The sequence below is a fragment of the Anguilla rostrata genome, chromosome 13 (assembly GCF_018555375.3).
Source record: "Anguilla rostrata isolate EN2019 chromosome 13, ASM1855537v3, whole genome shotgun sequence".
Lineage (NCBI taxonomy): Eukaryota > Metazoa > Chordata > Actinopteri > Anguilliformes > Anguillidae > Anguilla > Anguilla rostrata.
In genome coordinates this window covers 8,490,219-8,511,474 of record NC_057945.1, presented here as the reverse complement: position 1 = coordinate 8,511,474, position 21,256 = coordinate 8,490,219, and the positions used below count along the sequence as shown (strand labels likewise).

The 21,256-nt window shown below is 46.1% G+C and overlaps 2 protein-coding genes across 5 annotated transcripts; both read left to right on the top strand.

Moving 5' to 3' along the window:
* The first annotated feature begins 1,515 nt into the window (after nt 1-1,515).
* Nucleotides 1,516-4,977, top strand: LOC135237937 (zinc finger protein 467-like). Of its 3 annotated transcripts, none has more exons than XM_064305512.1 (2): nt 1,516-1,692; nt 3,262-4,977. In XM_064305512.1, exon 2 carries the CDS (start codon nt 3,285-3,287, stop codon nt 3,888-3,890), a length of 606 nt encoding a protein of 201 aa, XP_064161582.1. In that variant the 5' UTR covers nt 1,516-1,692; nt 3,262-3,284; the 3' UTR covers nt 3,891-4,977. The 3 variants fall into 3 exon arrangements, with proteins under 3 accessions (XP_064161582.1, XP_064161581.1, XP_064161580.1); XM_064305511.1 differs by having other exon boundaries at nt 1,516-1,697; XM_064305510.1 differs by having other exon boundaries at nt 1,520-1,688.
* A 1,265-nt stretch (nt 4,978-6,242) lies between these two features.
* LOC135237712 (protein-serine O-palmitoleoyltransferase porcupine-like) lies at nt 6,243-20,014 on the top strand. 2 transcript variants are annotated; one of them, XM_064305085.1, is made up of 15 exons: nt 6,243-6,402; nt 8,325-8,477; nt 8,973-9,165; nt 10,320-10,363; nt 10,695-10,876; nt 10,962-11,092; nt 11,522-11,542; nt 14,378-14,392; nt 15,108-15,233; nt 15,476-15,576; nt 16,570-16,646; nt 16,775-16,838; nt 17,213-17,298; nt 17,769-17,873; nt 18,294-20,014. In XM_064305085.1, exons 2-15 carry the CDS (start codon nt 8,342-8,344, stop codon nt 18,393-18,395), a joined length of 1,383 nt encoding a protein of 460 aa, XP_064161155.1. In that variant the 5' UTR covers nt 6,243-6,402; nt 8,325-8,341; the 3' UTR covers nt 18,396-20,014. The 2 variants fall into 2 exon arrangements, with proteins under 2 accessions (XP_064161155.1, XP_064161157.1); XM_064305087.1 differs by lacking the exons at nt 11,522-11,542; nt 14,378-14,392.
* Nucleotides 20,015-21,256: the final 1,242 nt, after the last annotated feature.

The following is a 21,256-nucleotide window of genomic DNA, read 5'->3' as shown; positions in this document are numbered from 1 at the left end:
TGCCCAGGTGAGAGAACTTACCATGGTCTTCAGCAAAGAATACGGACAACGATTCCCATTTTTCCCACCAGAAAAGAACAACAGGGACACCTAGTGGATATTCCAAGCACTACATCATCCCTGGAAAGAAGGGTACTGGAGTGGGATAGCAAGAAACCGTTTACAGAAAATGGCTGAAATCCCATTTTTCATGTCTGTTCTTTCCTTAGTTTTGGTATATAGTAGATGCACTTTTATTAGAGTGGCCTCAATAATGTATACCACCATACCACCATGCACTCTGCTCCTGCCGATTGGCTCAAGCTAAGCAAGTGTGGGCTTGGTTAGTACTTGGATGGGAGACCACCAGGGAATACTGAGCTGCTGCTGGAAGTGGCATTGTGGGCAGCAGGGCAATTCCCTCTGTCAAAACCCAATGCCCAGTGTAGGGCAGGATCGTGCGAGAATGCTGTCTTTCGGATGAGATGTTAAACCGAGGTTCTGACTCACTGTGGTCATAAAAAAAAACCCATGACACTTATCGCAAAGAGTAGGGGGTTCCCCGGTGTCCTGGTTAAAATCCCAGATCTGGCCCTCACAAAAACTTGCCACCTAATCATTCCGATTTAATTGGCTAAAAAATGTTCTCTCCCTCCAGTGGAGCTGCTCAGTTACCAACAATAGAGGATTGTGGTTGTACTGGGCAGCTCCCAGGTGTGAATATGAATGTGTATGAGTGTGAAGCAGGGTGTTGCTGCAAAAGAGCAGCCGCGAACCTACCCTAGGTTAATAAAGGTTAAATAAATTAAAAATAAAAATAAAAATGGGACAAAGACATATTTTATTCTTGATTTGGCTCTGTACTACACAATTATAGATGTGTGCTCAAACAATTGACAGATGTTTAAGTGCATATTCTCAGCTTTTATTGAAGGGTATTTTAAAACATGTTGGTTTCATCACATAGAAATTACAGCACTTTTCATATCTCTTGTAAACATCACTGTCATGGCTTGTACTTAATAGCAATTTATCAACTCAGATCATTGAGGTGGTGCAAATGAGATGATTGTTTGAGAAGGGGCTTAACAGAGAGGTTATAGTGACCTCTAGCTGGCGGAGGACTGAAGTACCATGCGAGAAAACAAGGGGAGTCAAACTGGTGGCCCTTATCATAGCATAAACTGTACATCATGAAGTTACATGGATTTTCTGTGTGGATGAATACACCTGTTCTTTACGTAATATATTGTTGAAATAATTGTATCTATATATTTACATATCAAAATAGGTCAACATATTTTCAGCTCCAGAATGGCATGCATTGATATTCAAAGACAACGTTTTGCTCCCCTGGTTAGAAACTGGTGCCCATAGAACTAAAGAACACCAAGTACGGTAATAAATAAAACGCGTGTTGTTTACGATTCCCTCGACAACATAAACTACTATCCGTAAAGGGCACTATTAGCTACTGGCCCAAACAAACTTCCTGGACACAATTTTTTTATTTTTGAAACGAAATACTTTTAAGTAGCTATAGAACAGGCATAAATAATGTGCTCAGTTCATTAAACGTAGTCGGTGTGAGTTGCTCTTTCCTTTGTTGTGTTTGGGGTAGGAACCAAAGTCCCTCTAGAAGTAGCGTGTGGTTTGCACTGAGCGGGGCCGTGGGGTGCACTCGCCCAACGAGGAAAAGCATACTTCTTGTGAGTAAGGCTTGTTTTATTATTACTTTTATTTATCTTCTCGCCATCTTCACAATTTTCGTTAAGATCTCCTTATAATTTAAAACGACACCTACACTGGTTATTTTTACCATTTCGAATGTAGCCATCTGTGTTTCTTGGAGCAAGTTGCAGAACCGTAAACTAACTTGGCTAAATCGGCTAGTAGTTTGCAGCAAGCGAGACGCTGAAACATCATACCAGTGCTTGCCATTCGTTTTATTTACACCTTATATTTTCATCAAAGATATTTCAATACTTCTTCATAAACTATTGTTTCTCTGGAATCCTGAACGTTGTATTTTCTTACTTTATTATTTTTTATTTATTTCTATAAAATGCTTATGACCCGCACAGCTATCATTAGCTAGCTCAGCGCTAGTTCGCAAACGGGACTGAGCAGAATGTGTTTTATAAACCTGTTTGCTCACACGCCTTCAGTTACTAAATCCTTCACCAGCTGTTCCCCGTCAGAGTTTGCTTGTTTGTATGTAGTAAAAATAGGTTATTTTAGTGTATGTCGTGTTTGTAACTAGCCTGTTGCATTTTTCACTAGCCTGTGCTAGTGAGCAGGTTAAGTTCGCTAGCGTAGCTGGATGGCTGGCTAGAGCTGGCTACCTCCATAGACTGTAGACACGTGTCCGAATGTTATTATTTTGGTAGTGCATGTATGACGAATCAAGGCATGTAGTAGTCTGCGTAATATAATTAGTGATACGATTTAGCATATTTAGTGGCTGTTCACTGATTGCATGTCATTGTGACACAAAAAACAACATGTCGCTGTTGTACTTGTTATTTCAAAGGCAACGCTGAGACCATTTCAGGGGATTTACACACACACCTTCTCAATCACCCGAGATGCACAAAACTCGTCATTCACATGAGCAATTAACATTTTATCATGCTCTGTGGCATGTGTAAAAATGCTGAGCAGGCTCAGTTGACCTCGATTTTGGATCTAGATGGCAAGAGGAAACAAAGTGACTTTGAAAGAGGGTTCATTATTGGGGCACAGATGGCAGGTTCTTAAGTCACAAAGAAAAAGCAGACAAGCAACTCTTCCTCAGGTGACCGAGAATACCAATCCAGGATGTGATTGTGCTATGTCAGCAAAAGTCTGTTGACAACTATTGTATTCTTTATATTATATTTATATTTTGGCGGTCCCCGTTAACTGTCGCTCTGCTTGCCTGTTCCCTGGACACATTGCAGGCACAAAAGGCCTTGGTCCTTCATGTCCATAATTAATAGTTTACTCAGCCTCTTCAGTCACTGCATTACATTACATTACAGGCATGTAGCAGACACTCTTATACTGAGCGACTTACAACTTTTTTTTTTTCATTTACATTGCGTTGCTGGATATATACTGAAGCAAGTGTAGAGAGACAGGAAGAGCAGGGAAGAGAGAGGGAGAGACGTGCAACAAAGGTCGCGCGGTCGGGAGGCTGGGCTTTAGTCAGACACTGTCTGTGGAGATGGCTGCAGTACGGGTGGGTGCGTGCGCGTTGTGAGGAGGCACAGTCTGGTTTAACACAAGGCCTTCTGCCAGCTTCAGGAACACAGCGGGCACCGATGGCTGAGGTGGGCGAGAAAGCGGACGCGAAGAGAGCCGCCGCCGCCGCGGCGACGACCAAAGTGCGCGAGGCCGCGCTGGCCCTGACCGCGTCGGAGCCGGAGAAGGCCTTCCTGAAGGAGAGGCCCTTCCCCTGCACCCTGTGCGACAAGAGGTTCCTGAGCAAGAGCCACTTCAGGGAGCACCAGCGCGTCCACACCGGGGAGCGGCCCTTCCCCTGCGGGCAGTGCGACCGCTCCTTCACCACCCAGCACAACCTGAAGCGCCACCTGACCATCCACGAGAAGGAGGAGAGCTACCGCTGCCGCCGCTGCGGCGTGCTCTTCTGCCACGTGCACAAGAACGCCTCCAGGGCCCCGCCCAAACCCAAGCACCGCCGGCACCCCAAAGCCGCGGGGCCTCCCCCCGGCCCGCTGTCCTCCTCGAAGGCCGCCTTCGCGGCGACCCACCCCGCCTCCAAGAAGAAGGCCGGTCAGGGCCCCTCGCCGTCGGATCGGGCGGCGCGCGTGCAACGCAAGGGGGTGGAGCCTGGGGTGGTGACCTTGCGCAGGAATGCGGGGGGGCTGCAGAATAAAATTGCCTATGACATAGAAGTGGTGCTTTAATTCTGTGAGGGAAAAACCGGGGGTGGGGGGGTGTCCCTTCTGACCTAGAAAAACGTACGGTATTTATGAACGTAAATACCGTAATAAATATCATAGAACCTGGGTGTGGAGAAACAGCACAGATTCTATAGACCCAAGAGGCTCTTTATTCTTTACGCAGAAAGTTCCGGCTCCCTACCGGTGAAGCCGAACAGTTCCAGCCCAGTGCACCCCACAAAGCTAAATAAAGGGGGTGTGAGTACATGTGGCACTCTGGCAATGGATGTTCTTGGCTATACTCAGGAATACAGGAGCTGAGCATCTGGTTAGTCTATAGAATCTGTGATGGCAGTAAAATCAATCTGAAGTGATCATTTTGAATGGTAAGGGACTTTTTTTGGGGGGGGGGGGGGGTGCTTGTAGTCCCGAAGCATGGTATAGTCTAAAACTGGAGAATCTGATTATGTCTGGGATTAGATATTCATTTTATCCTCTCATACTTAAAGCTTTATATTCCAGCTCAAGTGCTTACACCTGTTTTTGTTAATTTTTTTAATTTTGATTTCTTTTTTATAGCCGTGGATAATTGAAGCATTGTGTAAAACAGACTATGTATGGCTCTAGTTCTGTGGGCATCCTACAATCATGTTTACTGGGCCAGTAATACTCTACCTCATATTTACACTGTTACGAATGTCTGATAAGCCTTTGTTGTAGGTTTGAATATTAAATGTATCTTTAGTGTGCCTTTCCAGAGTCTGTCCTTGTACGAGTACTCTCTTCAGTTAGTTCTCTTCACCATTTTCAGGAAAATTTTACTGAAATCACTGAAATGAATGTATTCATTACCCAATTATGTTGTAGCTTTTTACCATGTTTCTCCCCTTCAGTCATTGATATAACCAGTCCTTTTTTTTTAAGTTGTGCTTTTTGTACACTGTAATCTTTAGATTAGTTGCATGAATACACGCATTGAGGGTTTACATAGCCATGGACTGTACTGTGTATTATTTTATGTCTTTACTTTATAAATTAGATGGGGCACTATTATGAGCTGTTTGGTCATTTCTTGCGGGTGCAATAAATCCTACTGGAAATGACTCATAAATTTGTGTGATGGCCTTAATTACTAAAGCAGGTCGAATAAGAGTTGCAGCGGGATATGCATGTATGCTTCCACATTTCCCCCTGCTAACAGAACACCCACGAAAATATGCATGTTCCCACACCCTAATTACTTGCTCTTAACTTTGAGTTTTAATTTGATTTTTAAAATTATTTTTTATGTCCACCAGGTCAGTCACCTAGGAACTCTGCCATTCTGCGGTAAATCTAAGCACACTACATAGTGTGTAGGCCCAAACTCTTCCCATATTGCACCTCTAATCTAACCATTTGAAGGTGTGACAGTATGCTGATGTTAAGTGGTAAGTGACTTGGGTCATAATTGATTTTTTAAATTACATTTTCAATTACTTTTTATTTTGGAATGATGAGATGAATAAAATTCAGCCGAGATCCAAGAAAAAAGTAGCATCAATGTAGCAGCTACTTTGGCCATGTAGCTTGTTTATACATCTTTGATGTAGCTGAGCAGTTGGTAGAAGAACTGGTTTACTTGGTTTGCTACATTTTCCAAGTAGCTTGCCCAACACTGGCGATTTACTGACTGCATGCGGCCTGATATGCGGCCTATTAAAAATGAGATATACTAGTAAACAGGATGCTATTTAAAAATGTACAAATCAAAACGTCAACTTATTTGGCACCCACGTTCTCCACTCTTTGGAGCTTCGGTCCCTTGCCAAATCTGGAAATTAAATTTTTTTTTAAGTAAAAACAACAAACTGATAAATAAAAACAAATCCAAAAACGATGAATACTGAGGTCATATCTAAATGCAACATGTCCTTGTTCACTTTGAAAGCAGACCACGGTGATTTCCAGTTGTTGCAATGTAACTGTATTAGTTTTCCCCCAAAAGTAAACAAACCTGAAAGATCACGTTTTAAAGACCCTTGAACAAAGTCAGAAAGCGCCCTGCAAAGAAACTGGTGAAACCACAGTTCTGTGACTGAAACGCGTTTACAGCCCTACTGCAGATGTTAGTCTAGTTACGTCTCTGAATGTTGGCATGAGAGAAAACAATGACCCCCCGAGGACACATTTGCGCCTCAGATCAAATTGCGGTCAATATTTCACCCCACTGACACGGGTTTGTTCTATGGTTTGTTCTTTACTGGGCTTGTTTTAGTTGATTGGATAACCGCTGCAGTATCCCGTGCGTCGATTGGGTAGTTCCTAACAAATGGAGTCACGGGATTGGCTGCAGCGTTTCAAGACTTGTAGATTATTGGACGGTATGCTTCCCATTCATCTGCGTTGTGTAGGAATGGCAGAAGTGGCTGTGATGTGGTTGGTAACAATGGGAATCAGAAATTAGCAACATCTGGGCAGTTTGTGCACATTAAACCCGAGTGTGCGGAACGGAGCCGAAGCCGCTTCAGCGCAGCCGACTGAAGAACTGACCCAGGTAAGGGACTAAATTACACATGCAGACAGACTCAATGTGTTTGGTCTACACAAACCCTGCTACTGAATCATGGCTCGCATGTTAGCTAACGTTTACTAGCGGGCTACATGTCTCTGGTGAGCAGCAGTTGGAATTGTCAATATGATTGCTACCATTGCATTCCACCGCTGAGCTGTGTGCCCAACACAACCCGTAGGTGTGCAGCGAGCGAACCTAAACTTACTGCACTGCGCCCAGCACCGGCTAGCAAGCTCTGTGTTGTCTTTAGCCTGAGTTTACTGTGCCCGTAGTTTTTTTTTATGATTTTCTCGATGGCTCATAAGCACATGTGAATTAAAGTAAGTTCAGCGTAATGAGTAGAGCATTATCGAGGGTAAATGCATCCCATTTGATAGATCGGCTAACATGCTTTCTCGCTAACTAGTTAAGGGGAAATGGTAACATGATGTAGCTTCGTGGTCGTTAGTGCTAGTTTGTTCTTTGACAGCGTCATCCAATTTGGTATCTAATAAGAGGGTTACAATTATTATGTACATATAGACATATTTCAAACCATAGCTGTTTTCCCATTCCATGCCTTCGGGCTAAATGCTATGAATTCAATCTTGGAGTGTTTTTAAATAATTATCGTATTTTGCCATTTCAGCTATACTAGTATGAATGCCAAACAAGATGATTAGTCTGCCCACATAACTAAGCAACGGGTAATGCTGTGTGAAAAAAAATTCATTTCTGCTGAAATTTAGCCTCTGCAGTAGAGGCTATACAGATGTTCACAGGCTCACAGCAGCTTTAGCAGCAGTGCATGCTGGGATTTGTAGTTTGTTTGTGGAGGGGGACAGAGAAAATATTCCACACTTTTTGCGGATGGATCATTACAGGTTATATGCCAGTGACAGTTCCGTGAAAAAGCATTTGCCCCCTTCCTGATTACTTCTATTATTACATATTTGTCACTCTGAATGGTTTCAGATCTTCAGGCAAAATGCAATATGTGACAAAGGGAAACTGAATAAACAAAAAACACAATTTTAAAAATAATTTTTTAATTTAATGAAAAAAGTTATCAATAACCCATATCACCCATGTGAAAAAGTAATTTCCCCCTTAGTTACTCAATCAACCAATTAACCAGTTGGTAGTGCAGTGGGTAGCACTGTCACCTCACAGCAAGAAGGTCCTGGGCTTTTCTGTGTGGTGTTTGTGTGTTCTCCTCGTGTACGTGTGGGTTTCCTCCGGGTACTCGGGTTTCTCCCTACAGTCCAAAAGACATGTAGGTTAGGTTAATTGGAGACTGTAAATTTCCCAGTAGGTATGAGTGTGTGAGTGAATGGTGTGTCTGCCCTGCGCTAGATTGGCGGCCTGTCCAAGGTGTATAGTATTCCCGCCTCTCACCCAATGCACGCTGGGATAGGCAACAGCCCACCCAACCCCCACCATCCTCCCGGATAAGGGGGTATAGATGATGGATGGATGGATGATTGAACACAGCCATCCATCATCTATCCATCCGGCTTGATTGCAGCCAGCCCTGTTAAATCTAAACCTCACTCATTGAACCATACCATCAGAGTGAAGTTCTGCAAAGTTCCTACAATCACACTATGCCACACTATGATTAAAGGAAATTCCAGAAGAGACAAGAAATATATCAGTCTGGAAAGGTTTACAAAGCCATTTCTAAGTCACTTCAATGTGCCAAATATGCAATAAGAGAGGAAATCAGGAAAGGAGAAATACTTTTCTTTTTTTTAGATTCAGAATAAGAATCTAATGTGTTTTTAGCAGTGGTCTTTTTGTTTATTTGTTATGCTTGTCTACACGAGCGGCATTGCTGTAGAAGAGCACGTGTGCTCAGTCAACCTTCCCTGTATAAATAAAGGTTAATAAAAGCAAGCTCTGCCTCTGCTGTCTGTCTGTAGGACCCAGGGGCGACGCTATGGGCTCGCTGAGCAGACAGGAGTTCTTCCAGGAGCTGGCCGAGGGCTGCCTGCTCCCCACCGCGCAGCAGGGCGTGGAGCAGGTGTGGCAGCTGCTGGTGATCTGCCTGGCCTGTCGGCTGCTCTGGAGACTCGGTGAGCTGGGGCGGGGCGGGGCTAATGGAATCATGGAAGTGCAGCTGACTTTCCCATCAAATTACTTAATATGGAGGTCAGCCGCTGCCCGATTACATTATATTTCTCCAGTAAAAGCATTGGCAAATCTTAATAAACATAATCAAAGCAATGTGTGATTAAACGTAATTGAGTGACTGCACCTTGGTGGGCTGGTCCCTGTTTCTTCAGTATCATTTCCAAATGTCTTTTTTTTTTGTTTGTTTTTTTTTTGTTTTTTTTTTTTAAATAAATCACATTTGCAGTTTATACATTCTAATAACATATGTATAACAAGCCCGGGTGCCAGCTGTTAGATGTTGTGTATCAGTTAATTGCAGAAATTAACTGATACACATCCAGTGTCAATGTGTACAGGGAAGTCGCTGTATATATTTTGCCTTCTTTCTTGCAGGACTGTGTTACGAATTGACCTGCCTGGTTAATTTAAGCTCAATGTTCTCCGACCCCCCCCAGGTCTCCCGTCCTACGTGAAGCACCTGAGCACGGTGTGTGGAGGCTTCTACTCGCTGTACCTGTTCTTCGAGCTGCACATGGTGTGGGTCGTGCTGCTCAGTCTCCTCTGTTACCTCATCCTGTTCCTGTGCCGACACTCCCAGAACCGCGGGACCTTCCTGTCTGTGACCATCCTCATCTACCTGCTGATGGGGTAGGCCCTGGGGAAAGAGTCAGGGGCGGGGCTCTGGGGAAAGAGTCAGGGGCGCGGCCCTGCGGAAGTAGTCAGGGGCGGGGCTCTGGGGAAAGAGCAGGGGGCGGGGCTCTGGGGAAAGAGCAGGGGGCGGGGCTCTGGGGAAAGAGTCGGGGGTGGGGCTCTGGGAAAGAGCGGGGGGGGCTCTGGGGAAAGAGGAGGGGCGGGGCTCTGGGGAAAGAGTCAGGGGCGGGGCTCTGGGGAAAGAGCAGGGGCGGGGCTCTGGGGAAAGAGCAGGGGCGGGGCTCTGGGGAAAGAGAGGGGGCGGGGCTCTGGGGAAAGAGTCGGGGGCGGGGCTCTGGGGAAAGAGTCGGGGCGGGGCTCTGGGGAAAGAGTCGGGCGGGGCTCTGGGGAAAGAGTCGGGCGGGGCTCTGGGGAAGGAGTCGGGGGCGGGGCTCTGGGGAAAGAGTCGGGGGCGGGGCTCTGGGGAAAGAGTAGGGGGCGGGGCTCTGGGGAAAGAGTTGGGGCGGGGCTCTGAGGAAAGAGTTGGGTGTGGGTTTCTAGGTTAGGAGTTGGGCTATGGGCGGGGCTGTGGGACTGGAGGGAGGGACGTTCTGTTTTCAGGTAGTGAAACTTTTAAATTTGGCCTTACATCATAATTGTGCAGTTGTGTTCTTTTACAACTCATCTAATATTTTATTCTTTTTCTGTGTCTCAGTGTTTATGTTCTTTTCACTTTTCTCTGTAGTTTCAGTTTCGCTTATTGGCATTTGGTGAAGGATTTAAAATAATAATCAATGTCCTCTGACTCACATAGAGCTTTAAGCACTGTCCTCTGAGTCAGATGTAGAGCTTCAAGCGCTGTCCTTTAACTTACATATAGAGCTTTAAGCACTGACCTCTGAGTCACATACAGAGCTGGAGGGCCTTTTACACTTCAGTGCGTTCACTCATTATTCATTCAAGCTGGTTCATTTACTTGTTTCTTGCTCCATGTTTGAAGTTTAATTGGTTTTCCAATGTTATATTTATGAGGATGGTGGTTTAGTTTGACGTGTGTGTCTGTGCTGGCTGTAAATTCAGTTACCATGGTTATTATTCTGGAGTAGTGCTGTCGTAGTTAAATGTGTTTGTGCCTGGGGGGTCTCATTATTTTTCTCTGCTTTTAATTTCAGAGAGCTGCATATGATGGACACGGCGACGTGGCATAAAATGAGAGGTGAGATGATTTGGCCCTTTCCTCAGTCTGTCTGTGGGGTCTGCAGCCATATGGGTCAACAGCCCGGTCATGTGACATGTGGCCCAGTCGTGTGACCTGCGGCCTGTTTATGTGACATGCAGCCTGGTCCGGTCATGTGACATGTGGCCCAGTTGTGTGGTCCGGTCGTGTGACCTGTGGTCCGGTCGTGTGACATGCGGCCCGGTCATGTGACCTGTGGCCCAGTCATGTGACATGCGGCCCGGTCATGTGACATTCGGCCCGGTCGTGTGAAATGCGGCCTGGTCGTGTGACCTGTGGCCCCCCGTGCCGTCTCTCTCTCCGTCTGCAGGCTCGCAGATGGTGGTGGCCATGAAGGCCATATCCCTGGCCTTCGACCTGGACAGGGGCGTGGTCCCGGCCGTGCCGTCCCCCGTGGAGTTCATGGGCTACATCTACTTTGTGGGCACGGTCATCTTCGGCCCCTGGATCAGCTTCACCAGCTACAGAGAGGCCATCGAGAGCCGCAAGCTGGTGAGTCTCAGGTCCCCAAGCTCGTGTGTGGTTTGGCTGTGGGCTCCAGCCCTGGCGGTAAGGGCTCTTGCTGTTTCCTGCGCAGAGTTTCTCCTGGTTCCTGAAGGTGGGCCTGAGCTGGGTGAAGTGCCAGGTGTGCCTGCTCATCTCCAACTGCATCGCTCCTTACCTCTTCCCCTACATCATCCCCATTTACGGGGACCGGCTGCTACGCAAGTGAGTCTTTCAGATGCCCGACGCCCTCTGCTCACGACACGCCCTGTCCACGACACGCTTTGTACACGACAAGCTCTGCGCGCAACATGCTTATTACACGTTTCCCACGATAAATCATCACCCTACCAATTACTGCTGTGTGCTGTCTGTACCCATAAGGAGCACATTTGCGTTGATTGACAGGTGTGTACAACAGTAAAACATTCTCTGATTTGGAAGCTAGAGAGTAATTTATCATTTTATCATCAGTTTACAGTCCCAGTTCCTGACTGAAATGAATTTTAATGCAAGTTTTTAATTTAAGCCTATGGAAGTAGGTGGCTTTGCTGGATGGACTTGCATGGAAATGGCGCTGTTATTCTTTTTACTCCTCTGACTCTGTCTGTCTGTTTCTTTTCTGCTTTTCTTTGCCTGGCTGTTTTTGTCCAGCAAAAAGAAACGAAAAAACAGGTAACGTCGTGGCGGCCTAACCTCCGTCTGTGCTTGTTCTCCCTGCTCATTCCACAGATCGCCATGGCGACCGTAACGATCCCTGAGTCAGCTAGAGTAAACGCAGAGTCTAACCCCGTACCTCCCCTCAGCCAAGGGCAGCAGTTTCTCACTTTTTCTTCATGTTTCCCATCTCATGTTCCTGAATATTTTACTGTTTATTGATTTAAAAATTATATTTTGTACTCTGCTGAATGCTGAGGACTGCGCAACCCAGAGAAGGAGAAAAAAGATTTTGAAAAACTACATTATCACTCCATTGTGAAGAATGTAGTTTGCTACCTACTTACTGGTCTTGCTGGGTGTGTATGGTGAGTTCGGCTAGCTTCTCTTAATCACTTTGAGCTGTAGCATGGGTTTGGCTAAAAGCTTTATTGAAGAGTTATTTTCAGAAGGTTAAATTCACAGAGAAACTGGGTTTGTTTACTCTGCCAAACCTCAAGTATTGGTGGCATTTCATCACCCACATTATCATCATCTGTGCAGCTGTCTTTGCCCCTGTCTCTACTCCTATGTACTGCTGTCTGTACTGTGGTCTGTGCCCCTGTCTGTGCTGCAGTCTGTGCCCCTGCCTGTGCTGCATTCTGTGCCCCTGTCTGTGCCCTGTCTGTGCTGTAGTCTGGTCCCTGTCTGTGTTGCGGTCTGTGCCCTGTCTGTGCCCTATCTGTGCTCCTGTCGGCGCGGGTCGTGTCCCCTGGCTTGCCTGTCTTGCTTTTGGCTACCCGTTTCCACCAAATCCCGAACTTTAGTCCCAGAGCTACTTTACCGACAAGGTTCCTTCCCCAATGGTTGTCTGCGTTTGCCTGGGTCAAAGTACCCGGAAGTTTAGGGCACATTAGCCCTGACGAGTTTTCCTCGGTTCTGAATGGCTGACTGTCTGTAACCCATCTCCATCCAACCTACATTTTTCTTCCCAGACATCCCGTTAGGGGATTCCCTTATAAGACGGTTACCCAATGCACTATATGGTTACTTTTGTATTATTGATTTTCATTTCCTCTCAAACACTTCTTAACAGCAAAACATGACACGTTTTCAAAATTTGCTTTCTAACTTCCTGTCGTCAATTCCTATAGGCTAATCGCAATGACAGATGAACAAAACGACTTGCTGTTTGAAGATTAGTAGTGTTATCCACCTTTTTTCCTTTACAGTCATTCTGCGAAGGTTACAGAAGTTTTGACTTTAGCCTATGGCAAGTGCCTGAATGGTCCATATCTCCTGTCTTTTTCTGTGATGAAATGGCAATAATTACGGCAGTCTTAAATGCTAGGGATTGACTAGAATAACGATATTTTACCCGGTAAAGAGTGTCTGGACTCGTATTTCCAGTTTGCTTGTCTATCCCAATGTAATGTACAGAACTAGTCACAGTAACATGAGTCTAACACGTTTTGAGTCAATTACACGGTACAAAGAAAATTCAAGTAATATTCAGTCCGAATTTGTTAATCCGTTTGAAATGTTTTTTGTACCTACTGAATGCTGGCCGCACCAAGTAGGATAAAAAATTTTGAAAAACGAAATAACCAGAAGAGCACAGTTATACTTCCAGACGTTACCAGAGTAGGTAGGTCGCTCGCATACTACAAGTTTGATTGAGTGTTATGAAATAATTTTTGCAGTGTATTTTCAAAGTGTGCGGGTAATCGGGATATTAACTACAACCAAATCAAGTATTCATTCACACCACATTTCGTGCAGCTGTCTTCCCCGCAAAAGGTTCCTGTACTTTCGGAACTAGTCCTCCCAGCAGGACGTTGTTGGGGTTGACCCCCGGCCATTGACTAAATTTACGACCCTAGTTCTGCGTGTGAACGCCTGTTCCTCGAAAGGTTCCTGTGTCTGGGTATCTGTTCCTGCGGCTGTGGATCGGCTTTGTGCAGTCTGTGTCTTGTCTGAGTTGCAGTCTGTGTGCTGTAGTCTCTCATGGCGCCTGCACCTCCCCCTCCTGCACCTCCACTTCCAGCACTCCCTGTCTGTTCTGGCCTCACGATGGTGGAATGACCTCCCTGTGGAGGTCAGAACAGCTGAGACACTGACCCATTTCAAAGGACGACTGAAGACTCACCTCTTCAGGCTGCACCTCTCCCCATCCCTCCCTACCCCCTGTAAATGACTGTAAGCTTAGGGTTGTAACTAGGCAGCTGTTTTTTGTGACTTTGGTACATTAACTGTCTTAACTACTGCTTGTATTTTTTCCATAGACTGCGTTGTTGCTGTTCTCGTTGTTAGTGTTAATCAGTTTAACCTTCAGGGTCCAAGTTGAACTATGCGGTTGTTCCCTGCACTTGGACCGGTACTTCTCTCTAAGGGTTTCGTCATACTTGTTCCTGGTTATGGTTATACACTTTGTTGTACGTCGCTCTGGATAAGAGCGTCTGCCAAATGCCTGTAATGTAATGTAATGTAATGCTGCGGTCCAAAATTGTATTGTATATAATATATATAATTAATTATATTTATTATAAAGAACTTTTTGACATTTCTACACAGATTTATTTGATAATGCTCTGATCTTTTTCGGGAGCTCTTGAGTAAACCAGGGTTGAAAAATGTGTGCAGTGTTGGACATGTACAGCCCAACACTGAGTGCCAGCGTATTTTAAATAAATAAATAAAAGCGATTGCCTAAATCAGAAAGGGCCGCTGGCCTCCTCTGCTGGATTTAATCGCTTAAGGATGACGTAGCAGACAGGAGCCGAAGTTCAGTGCACACTGGACAGGCGGGCAGTCGTTCGGCGGGTTTGGCGGGTTCTGACCTCTGTGATCTCTCTCCCCTTTACTGCTGCGCAGAGGCGCTGTGGCCAGGTACGTCCTCCATTTCCCTCCACTCCCCAGGGGGGTTACGCCCGTCTCTGTGGGGTCTGCTGCTCCCTCCGTCCTTTCAGCCAGCGGCCCTCTTGTCCGTTTGTGCATCAGCTTTGATAAAGTTCGATATTTATTTCTCCCTGAGGGTCTGAAAGGAAAACAACAGCATTTGCTGCAGTGAGCTCATATGTTGAACTGGCTTGCCATTGGCTGAGTCTTGTGTCCCAGGATACCTGATTTAAATCCGCAGGCCATTAAGATTACAGACAGACAATCCGACTGAGCATTAGCAGTGTTCTCAATTTGGGAGAGTGCACACAAACGCCTGTGATGTCAGCCGCCGCTTCTTAACGCACGGCAGTACGCGAGTCCAGCTCGCACAGACGCGAGACGGAGGAAGACCCTCAGAACAACTGCTGAACTTGCGTGCGCCCGATGAAACAGCAGGGGTCACCGCTGCTCAATGAGGCCAGCTGACTGGAACCCTCCCATTTCCTGAGCAATGCTAACCATGCGTCACCCTGTAGGGCTGCCAGCTACAGTGCGTTCCAGAGTCTATACCAGCCTGTGGGACCTGTCTATGCACAGAACAGCGAATGAGTCTCACAGCACCCCCCCCCCAGCATATCGCACTTTGACTGGAACCTGCCGGAACCTCGTTAATGTCTCAGAAGGGGAAATTCTTAACGGGCTTCATTCTTCTCTTTATGTGCAGGTGGCTCTATGCCTATGAAAACGCCCTGTCCTTCCACTTCAGTAACTACTTCGTTAGCTACCTGAGCGAAACCACCACCACGCTGGCCGGAGCAGGCTTCACTGAAGAGAAGGACAACGTCAAGTGGTCAGTGCAAACAAACTCCTGTTGCCTCGGCAACACATGTCAGTTCAAACGACACATTCTTAGTCTCGTTCCCAAACACTGTGCAGAGTCCACCGTGGCTCGATGTGGGTCGACGAGGTTGGTTATCTACGGTGTGATAGCGTCCACTGCTTCCGTCTACTCTACCCTTCTCTCCTGTCTCTTTGTGCAACGGCGGCCATTTTGTGTGTGGGTGAGCAGCGGAAGTATCTCTCTGTCTCCAGGGATATGACTGTCGCCCGGCCGCTCAGCGTGGAACTTCCCAGGTCCATGGTGGAGGTCGTGACCTCTTGGAACCTGCCCATGTCCCGCTGGCTCAACACCTGTGAGTACCAGCTGACCTCGGTCCTCACCTGAGCCACGCCCTGAGCCTATTGGCAGTGTAGCGCCATAAACCAGGTTTATGGAAAGATACATGGGTAGATGAATGATAGATAGATGGATGGATGGATGGATGGATGGATGGATGATAGATAGATGGATGGATACAGTGCTCCCAGTTATTGCTGCTAAAGGTGGTGCAACCAATTATTTTAAGGGTTAATTACTTTTTCATGAGGGTGATGTGGGTGCTTGGTAACTTTTGAAATAATTTTTTAAATGTGTTTTGTGTTTACTCTGTTTCCCTTTTGTCTATTATTACATTTAAGGAAAAACTACAATATATACAGAATAAAAAAGCTATCCTTCTTCCAGAATGACATTTGTTGCCAAGCAACGCTGCTTACCTCTGCAGACTTTACTGTCACTAATTCAGTGTTTGATTAGTTTAGTTCAGTATGGGACAGATTCATTTTTATGCTCATTCAGTTTTTAATTTTGGAAGAAACATTTGAAGAACTGTGTCAGGATCTATTTTAGCTATACCCTAGATACAGTCGAGTGTAGACTATGCTTGAGGATCAGGCTGTGAGGTTTTTTGCGGCTTTGAAAGGAGCCTCCTTTTGCCAGACCATGGTTATTATGGACAGAACAGAGATGAAAACTAAAGGAGGAGGATATGGAACAAATGGAACCCAGAGGATTAGGGAGCTAGGTGACTGATGATGAAGATAAGGATGATGATGGGCTAATTTACATTGTGTCTCTCTCTATCGCAAGCACTGGGCAGTGAAGGGGGGCCACTTTACCATCACCAGTGGGTCCCCCCCCCCATGGGTGAGAATTAGTGGGTTGAGACTGAGTAACCTGGGTGAGAATTAGTGGGTTGATGGAGTCTGACTAGTCAGATGGGGATGGGGATATGCCTGCATGTCATTGCGAACAGGCCTACTTGCACACCCCAAAGTGAATGAAGCCCTACTTTTGTGTCGCGCAGATGTTTTTAAAAGTGCGCTCAAACTCGGCACCTTTCCCGCGATCCTGGTGACGTACACGGCCAGTGCCCTGCTGCACGTGAGTATGCCCTTTCTGCCCGGTTTCCATACCAACCGGGGTTGTGATTGTGGGGGTTGTGATGTCATAATGACATTGCAGTTGACAGGCTCTGATTGGCTGAGCTCAAGGTCTTCTCCCTCCTGCAGGGTCTCAGTTTCCACCTGGGAGCTGTGCTTCTGTCCCTCGGCTTCATCACGTACGTGGAGCACGGTACGAGCCCCCACCTCCACAACTCCACACCGCCAAACCTCCACAACTCCACAACTCCAAATCTCCAGACCTCCACAACTCCACACCTCCACTGCTCCAAATCTCCACACCTCCATAACTCCACACCTGCACACAACTCCACAACACCACAACTCAAACACAGGGTCCTGTCTGCAAACCCTACAGTATTCACATATCAGACTATTAAACACAGGGTCCTGGTCTGGAGACCCTATAATATGTATTGACATATCAGTCTTTTAGATCTTTACATGTTTTTTAAGTGTTTAATCAGTTCTATAGTTTAAAAGTTGAGATATGATGGCAGTTTTTAGAACACTAAAGCGTAAATAGTTTGAAATCTTTTACTTTAGTTCTCAGGAAGCGGCTGTCTGCGATCTTCAGTGCCTGCATCCTGTCCAAGCGGTGTCCAGCTGACTGCAGTCACCAGAACAAGAAGGTGCCGGAACATTCTCTCAGCCGTTTGTCTGCTTTGGTCCTCTCTGGAATCTGACAGCATTTCTGCGTTCTACTTCATTATTTATATCTGTTAACAGAACAGACATCTTTGCTGCAATATGAGCCAGACATCTGAGCTGCAATATAAGCAATGTAAACATTGACTGACTGACCATGTTGGTCACCAATCTACACCCTGAGCGGTCCAGAGGAGGATGGGTTTCCCCCTTGAGCCTGGTTCCTTCCGAGGTTTCCTCCCATCTGCCACTTTTGTTTTAAGTTTTGCTGCTGTGGGGGTCTAGGCCAGGGTTGTCTATGAAGCATATTGTGACAATTGCTGTGAAATACGCTATATAAATAAAATTTGATTGATTGATTAATTAATTGATCTTTCTTGTGGACTGGTTGCCCGTTCCACAAGCAGGACGTTTATTCGGAAAAGTCAATCCCCTGCCTGTGTCTCTCTTTAAGACGCTTTGGGTGTACGGGATCAACCTGCTCTTCGGCGGCCTGGCGATCTTCCACCTGGCCTACCTGGGCTCTCTGTTTGACAATGACTCCATGGAGGCGGACGAGGTGAGTGACGCTCGCTGGCTTCCTCTGAAGCTCAGCCTGTGGCCCAACACTCTTTACATTGCATTGCATTTATTTGGCATATGCTTTTATCCAAAGTGACATACAATACGTGATTAAAGATGAACTGTCTTAAGTCTTAAAGATTAGCTGATTTGTGTAGTGCAGTGGGAAAGAGTGGGCAGTTCAGTGCAGGGTAAAGGTTAAAGGAGAGTGCAGTGGGTTTCAAGCTAGGAGGTTGTGGTTTCACATCCCCAGTGGAAGCTAAATGGATGTTGTTATAAATATATTCACAGAATAGGAGTGCTTTAAGAAAAATTTTAACATTTTTTCAAAGAAAACATTGGTGTGTCTTAAGCACCACATTACAGCACGTTCAGTCGTTTGGCAAGCAGTCATAATTAAGGCACCTGTGCGTTTCAGGGCTACGTGGCAAACCACACCATTCAGAAGTGGACCGAGCTGAGCTGGGCCAGCCACTGGGTCACCTTCGGCTGCTGGGTGTTCTACCGCCTCATTCGCTGAGCCCAAAGGGATACAGGGAGAGCTACGCAATCGGACTGGTTTGACGAAGAGCTTGCAGGCGGGGCCATTTTTGGGACAAGACTCTTCCACTTCTGCCTCCAAGACTTTCCCGAACGCAGTGGACTGAAGTGCATTACCTACCATCACAGTTTTACGCTTTCTTTTCTTCCAGTACTCAGGACAGCCCCAGCATCTGGGTACGCAATATCCTCCCACCAACATAGCTTCAGTGGCCGTCTTAGTTTCCTAAATTTGCTTTACTTATAGCGGGTCATTGTCTTTGAGTTCACTCATTCACTCCCAGTCCCCCATTCATCCCCCACTCACTCATTCACTCGCTCACCCCCCCTTGCTTTAGGACCTCTCGGTTAGACCCGTTTTTGGGGTACGATGCAGTATGAGAACCATAGGAGGACTTCTGAGGACCCTGACCGACTGCCCCTCTCCAACATGGACGTTCTGTCTAACAGATACGCAAGCCTCTGCCAAGCACATGTTGTGTTCACTTGGCCAGAACAAACGAGGAGTGGACTTTACCAGAAGGGCATCTTTAATGGGACATACTGACACCAAAGGAAACAAATGTAAAATATGCCCCCCCCCACACTTATTTTGTTCTGTGTTTGATGATGTAGATACTCACACTGGCCCCAGGTGGCGGTACCCTTATTTTTTAGAACATAGCACTCATTAACCCTTTAAGGTGTACGATCACAAATATGTTATTAGAATGTTCTTATCTGAACATTATAACGCTGATGTAACAATCACTGGTATTTGAAAGGAATGGAGTTGTGGAACGCTGACTTAAAATTTTGAAAAAAACATTTAAAAAAAAACCTACTTTTCAAAGGGTTAAACCTGTAATGCAGATGAGCTCTACAACTAGGCTACATGTCAATCAGGTATTAAAATCATGGTTTTCAAATGCTGGCTATTTATTCCTGGGCCATGTAATTACAAAACAGTATTTAATATAGAGTGGTAAGGGCATTATGGATTCCAACTGTCCTAAATTTAAATCAGAAGTTAAACACCTGAACAGATTCAAAGATTTGCAACATTCTTGTGCCATTAAAAAGCTTTGAATTGATCAGTAGAGAGCACAGCATTTATTGGACATGCTGTTGTTCATGTACGACTCCAGCTTATACTGTAGGTCAGGTGTTCTAACGTGTATTTTTAGGTACTGTTTATACATGACTTTTCAGTGCTCAGAGAAATAAGGACCAAGTTCAGTTCTGCATCTCTGAGCGGTGAGGATATTTGGTACCCTTCTGTATGTGTTTATAAAGTCCAGTGAGCACGTGGTTGAGGAACACTGACTGCTGATAACCGGGAGGTCAGTCAGTCAGTGCTGGGCTACATTTCATACCGTCCTGAACGCTCTCTTTCGAAGCTGCAGCGGAACTTCTAGTGGTCAGAGTGCTCATGCCTAGATGACCATAGTGGTGATTATAACCTCCCTCCATTGCTGGTGAAACTTTGCTTATGTGTTTAAATCACCCTCTTCCCCCCTCCCCCCCACCTGAAAAACCCAAACCACTCCCTACCTGACCATGATTAAGCCTGTCAATGGACCTGGGCTGTTTTTATTAAAATTTTATATGAAACGTTAATCCTTTTTTGAGATTTTTTAAAAATAAAATCCTTTATTCTTGTTATGTGACAGTAAAAATGGCAGCTGTGTGAGTGCATTTCTCTGAGTCTGCGTATTGCTCTGGCTAAACTGGCCTGTCTGGTTATGAGTCCACAGAACACAGCTTTTGGGAGGTGCAAAATCAGAAATGGACCCCATGACTGGCTCAGCAGATTTTTTTTTGTAATAAATCTCAATTTACAACATAGCTTCACCTATACATTCAGATTCAGAATGAAATCCTCAGAGCATCTTTATGTACTATAACTGCTGTAGCAGCATTTAATAGACTGCATTATATGTTAAATATTCCCCCCTCATGTGATTTATGTGGCACCCCCCCCCCAGTCCCTCTCACAGCCTAGGAGTGGGGCAGGCCCCAGAGTCTGGGGGCCTCTTAGCTAAAGCATGGCATTATGGGTCTAGAAGTGATCAGGGTTGTGTGCGGATCACCAGGCCAAAGCAACAACCAAGGACTGCCATAGGAAAGAGATTTATTTACAGTAGTGGTTGGGACCATCATATAGTCAATCAAAAAGGGGCGGAGTCAAATATCAGGTGATAAGGTGGACGGGGGGTGGGGGGGGGGGGGGATCAGTGGAGCTCAGGGCATTGGCATGGCTTTAACAGCTAGTGTCCATTAACCAGCTGGGTGGAGACCTTAGGCAGACAGCGAGGGGAGGGGGGTCTGGAGCAGGAAAGGCGGACATGTCGCCGACTTATGGTTCACTGTCTGCTGTCAGGTGACTTCAGTTGGGCGAAACCCAATGCGACCTGGGTGCTGCTGGGAGTTGAAGTCTGGAAGCTGCATTCTTCAACATGAATATGGACTTCATTTCCCAAGAACACCCAGGAAAAGTGTTACTTCGCAGACTTGTCTGCTGAACTCACCCCAGATGAGTTGTGTTGGGGATGAGTTTTTGGGGGGAGTGGGTAGGGAGACAGGGTGCAGGCTGGGGTTGTCTTCATCCCTGCCTGCCTGGAGGACCCCCGTGTTTGCAGCGATGGGACCCCAGGAGGGTCTCCAGGGCTGTTCTCACAAACGCCCGACAGTTACTGCTTCTCTCCCTTCGGCTGTCCTACGAGAGAAAGACAAACGGACAGATAAGACGGACAGATAACCAGGTAGGACTGGGCTCTCCAGAAATGAAGATGTGGAATGCAAAATATGTTAACACGTTGTTTTGTTTGTCAAAAAAGCACATCTGCACATTCACAAATG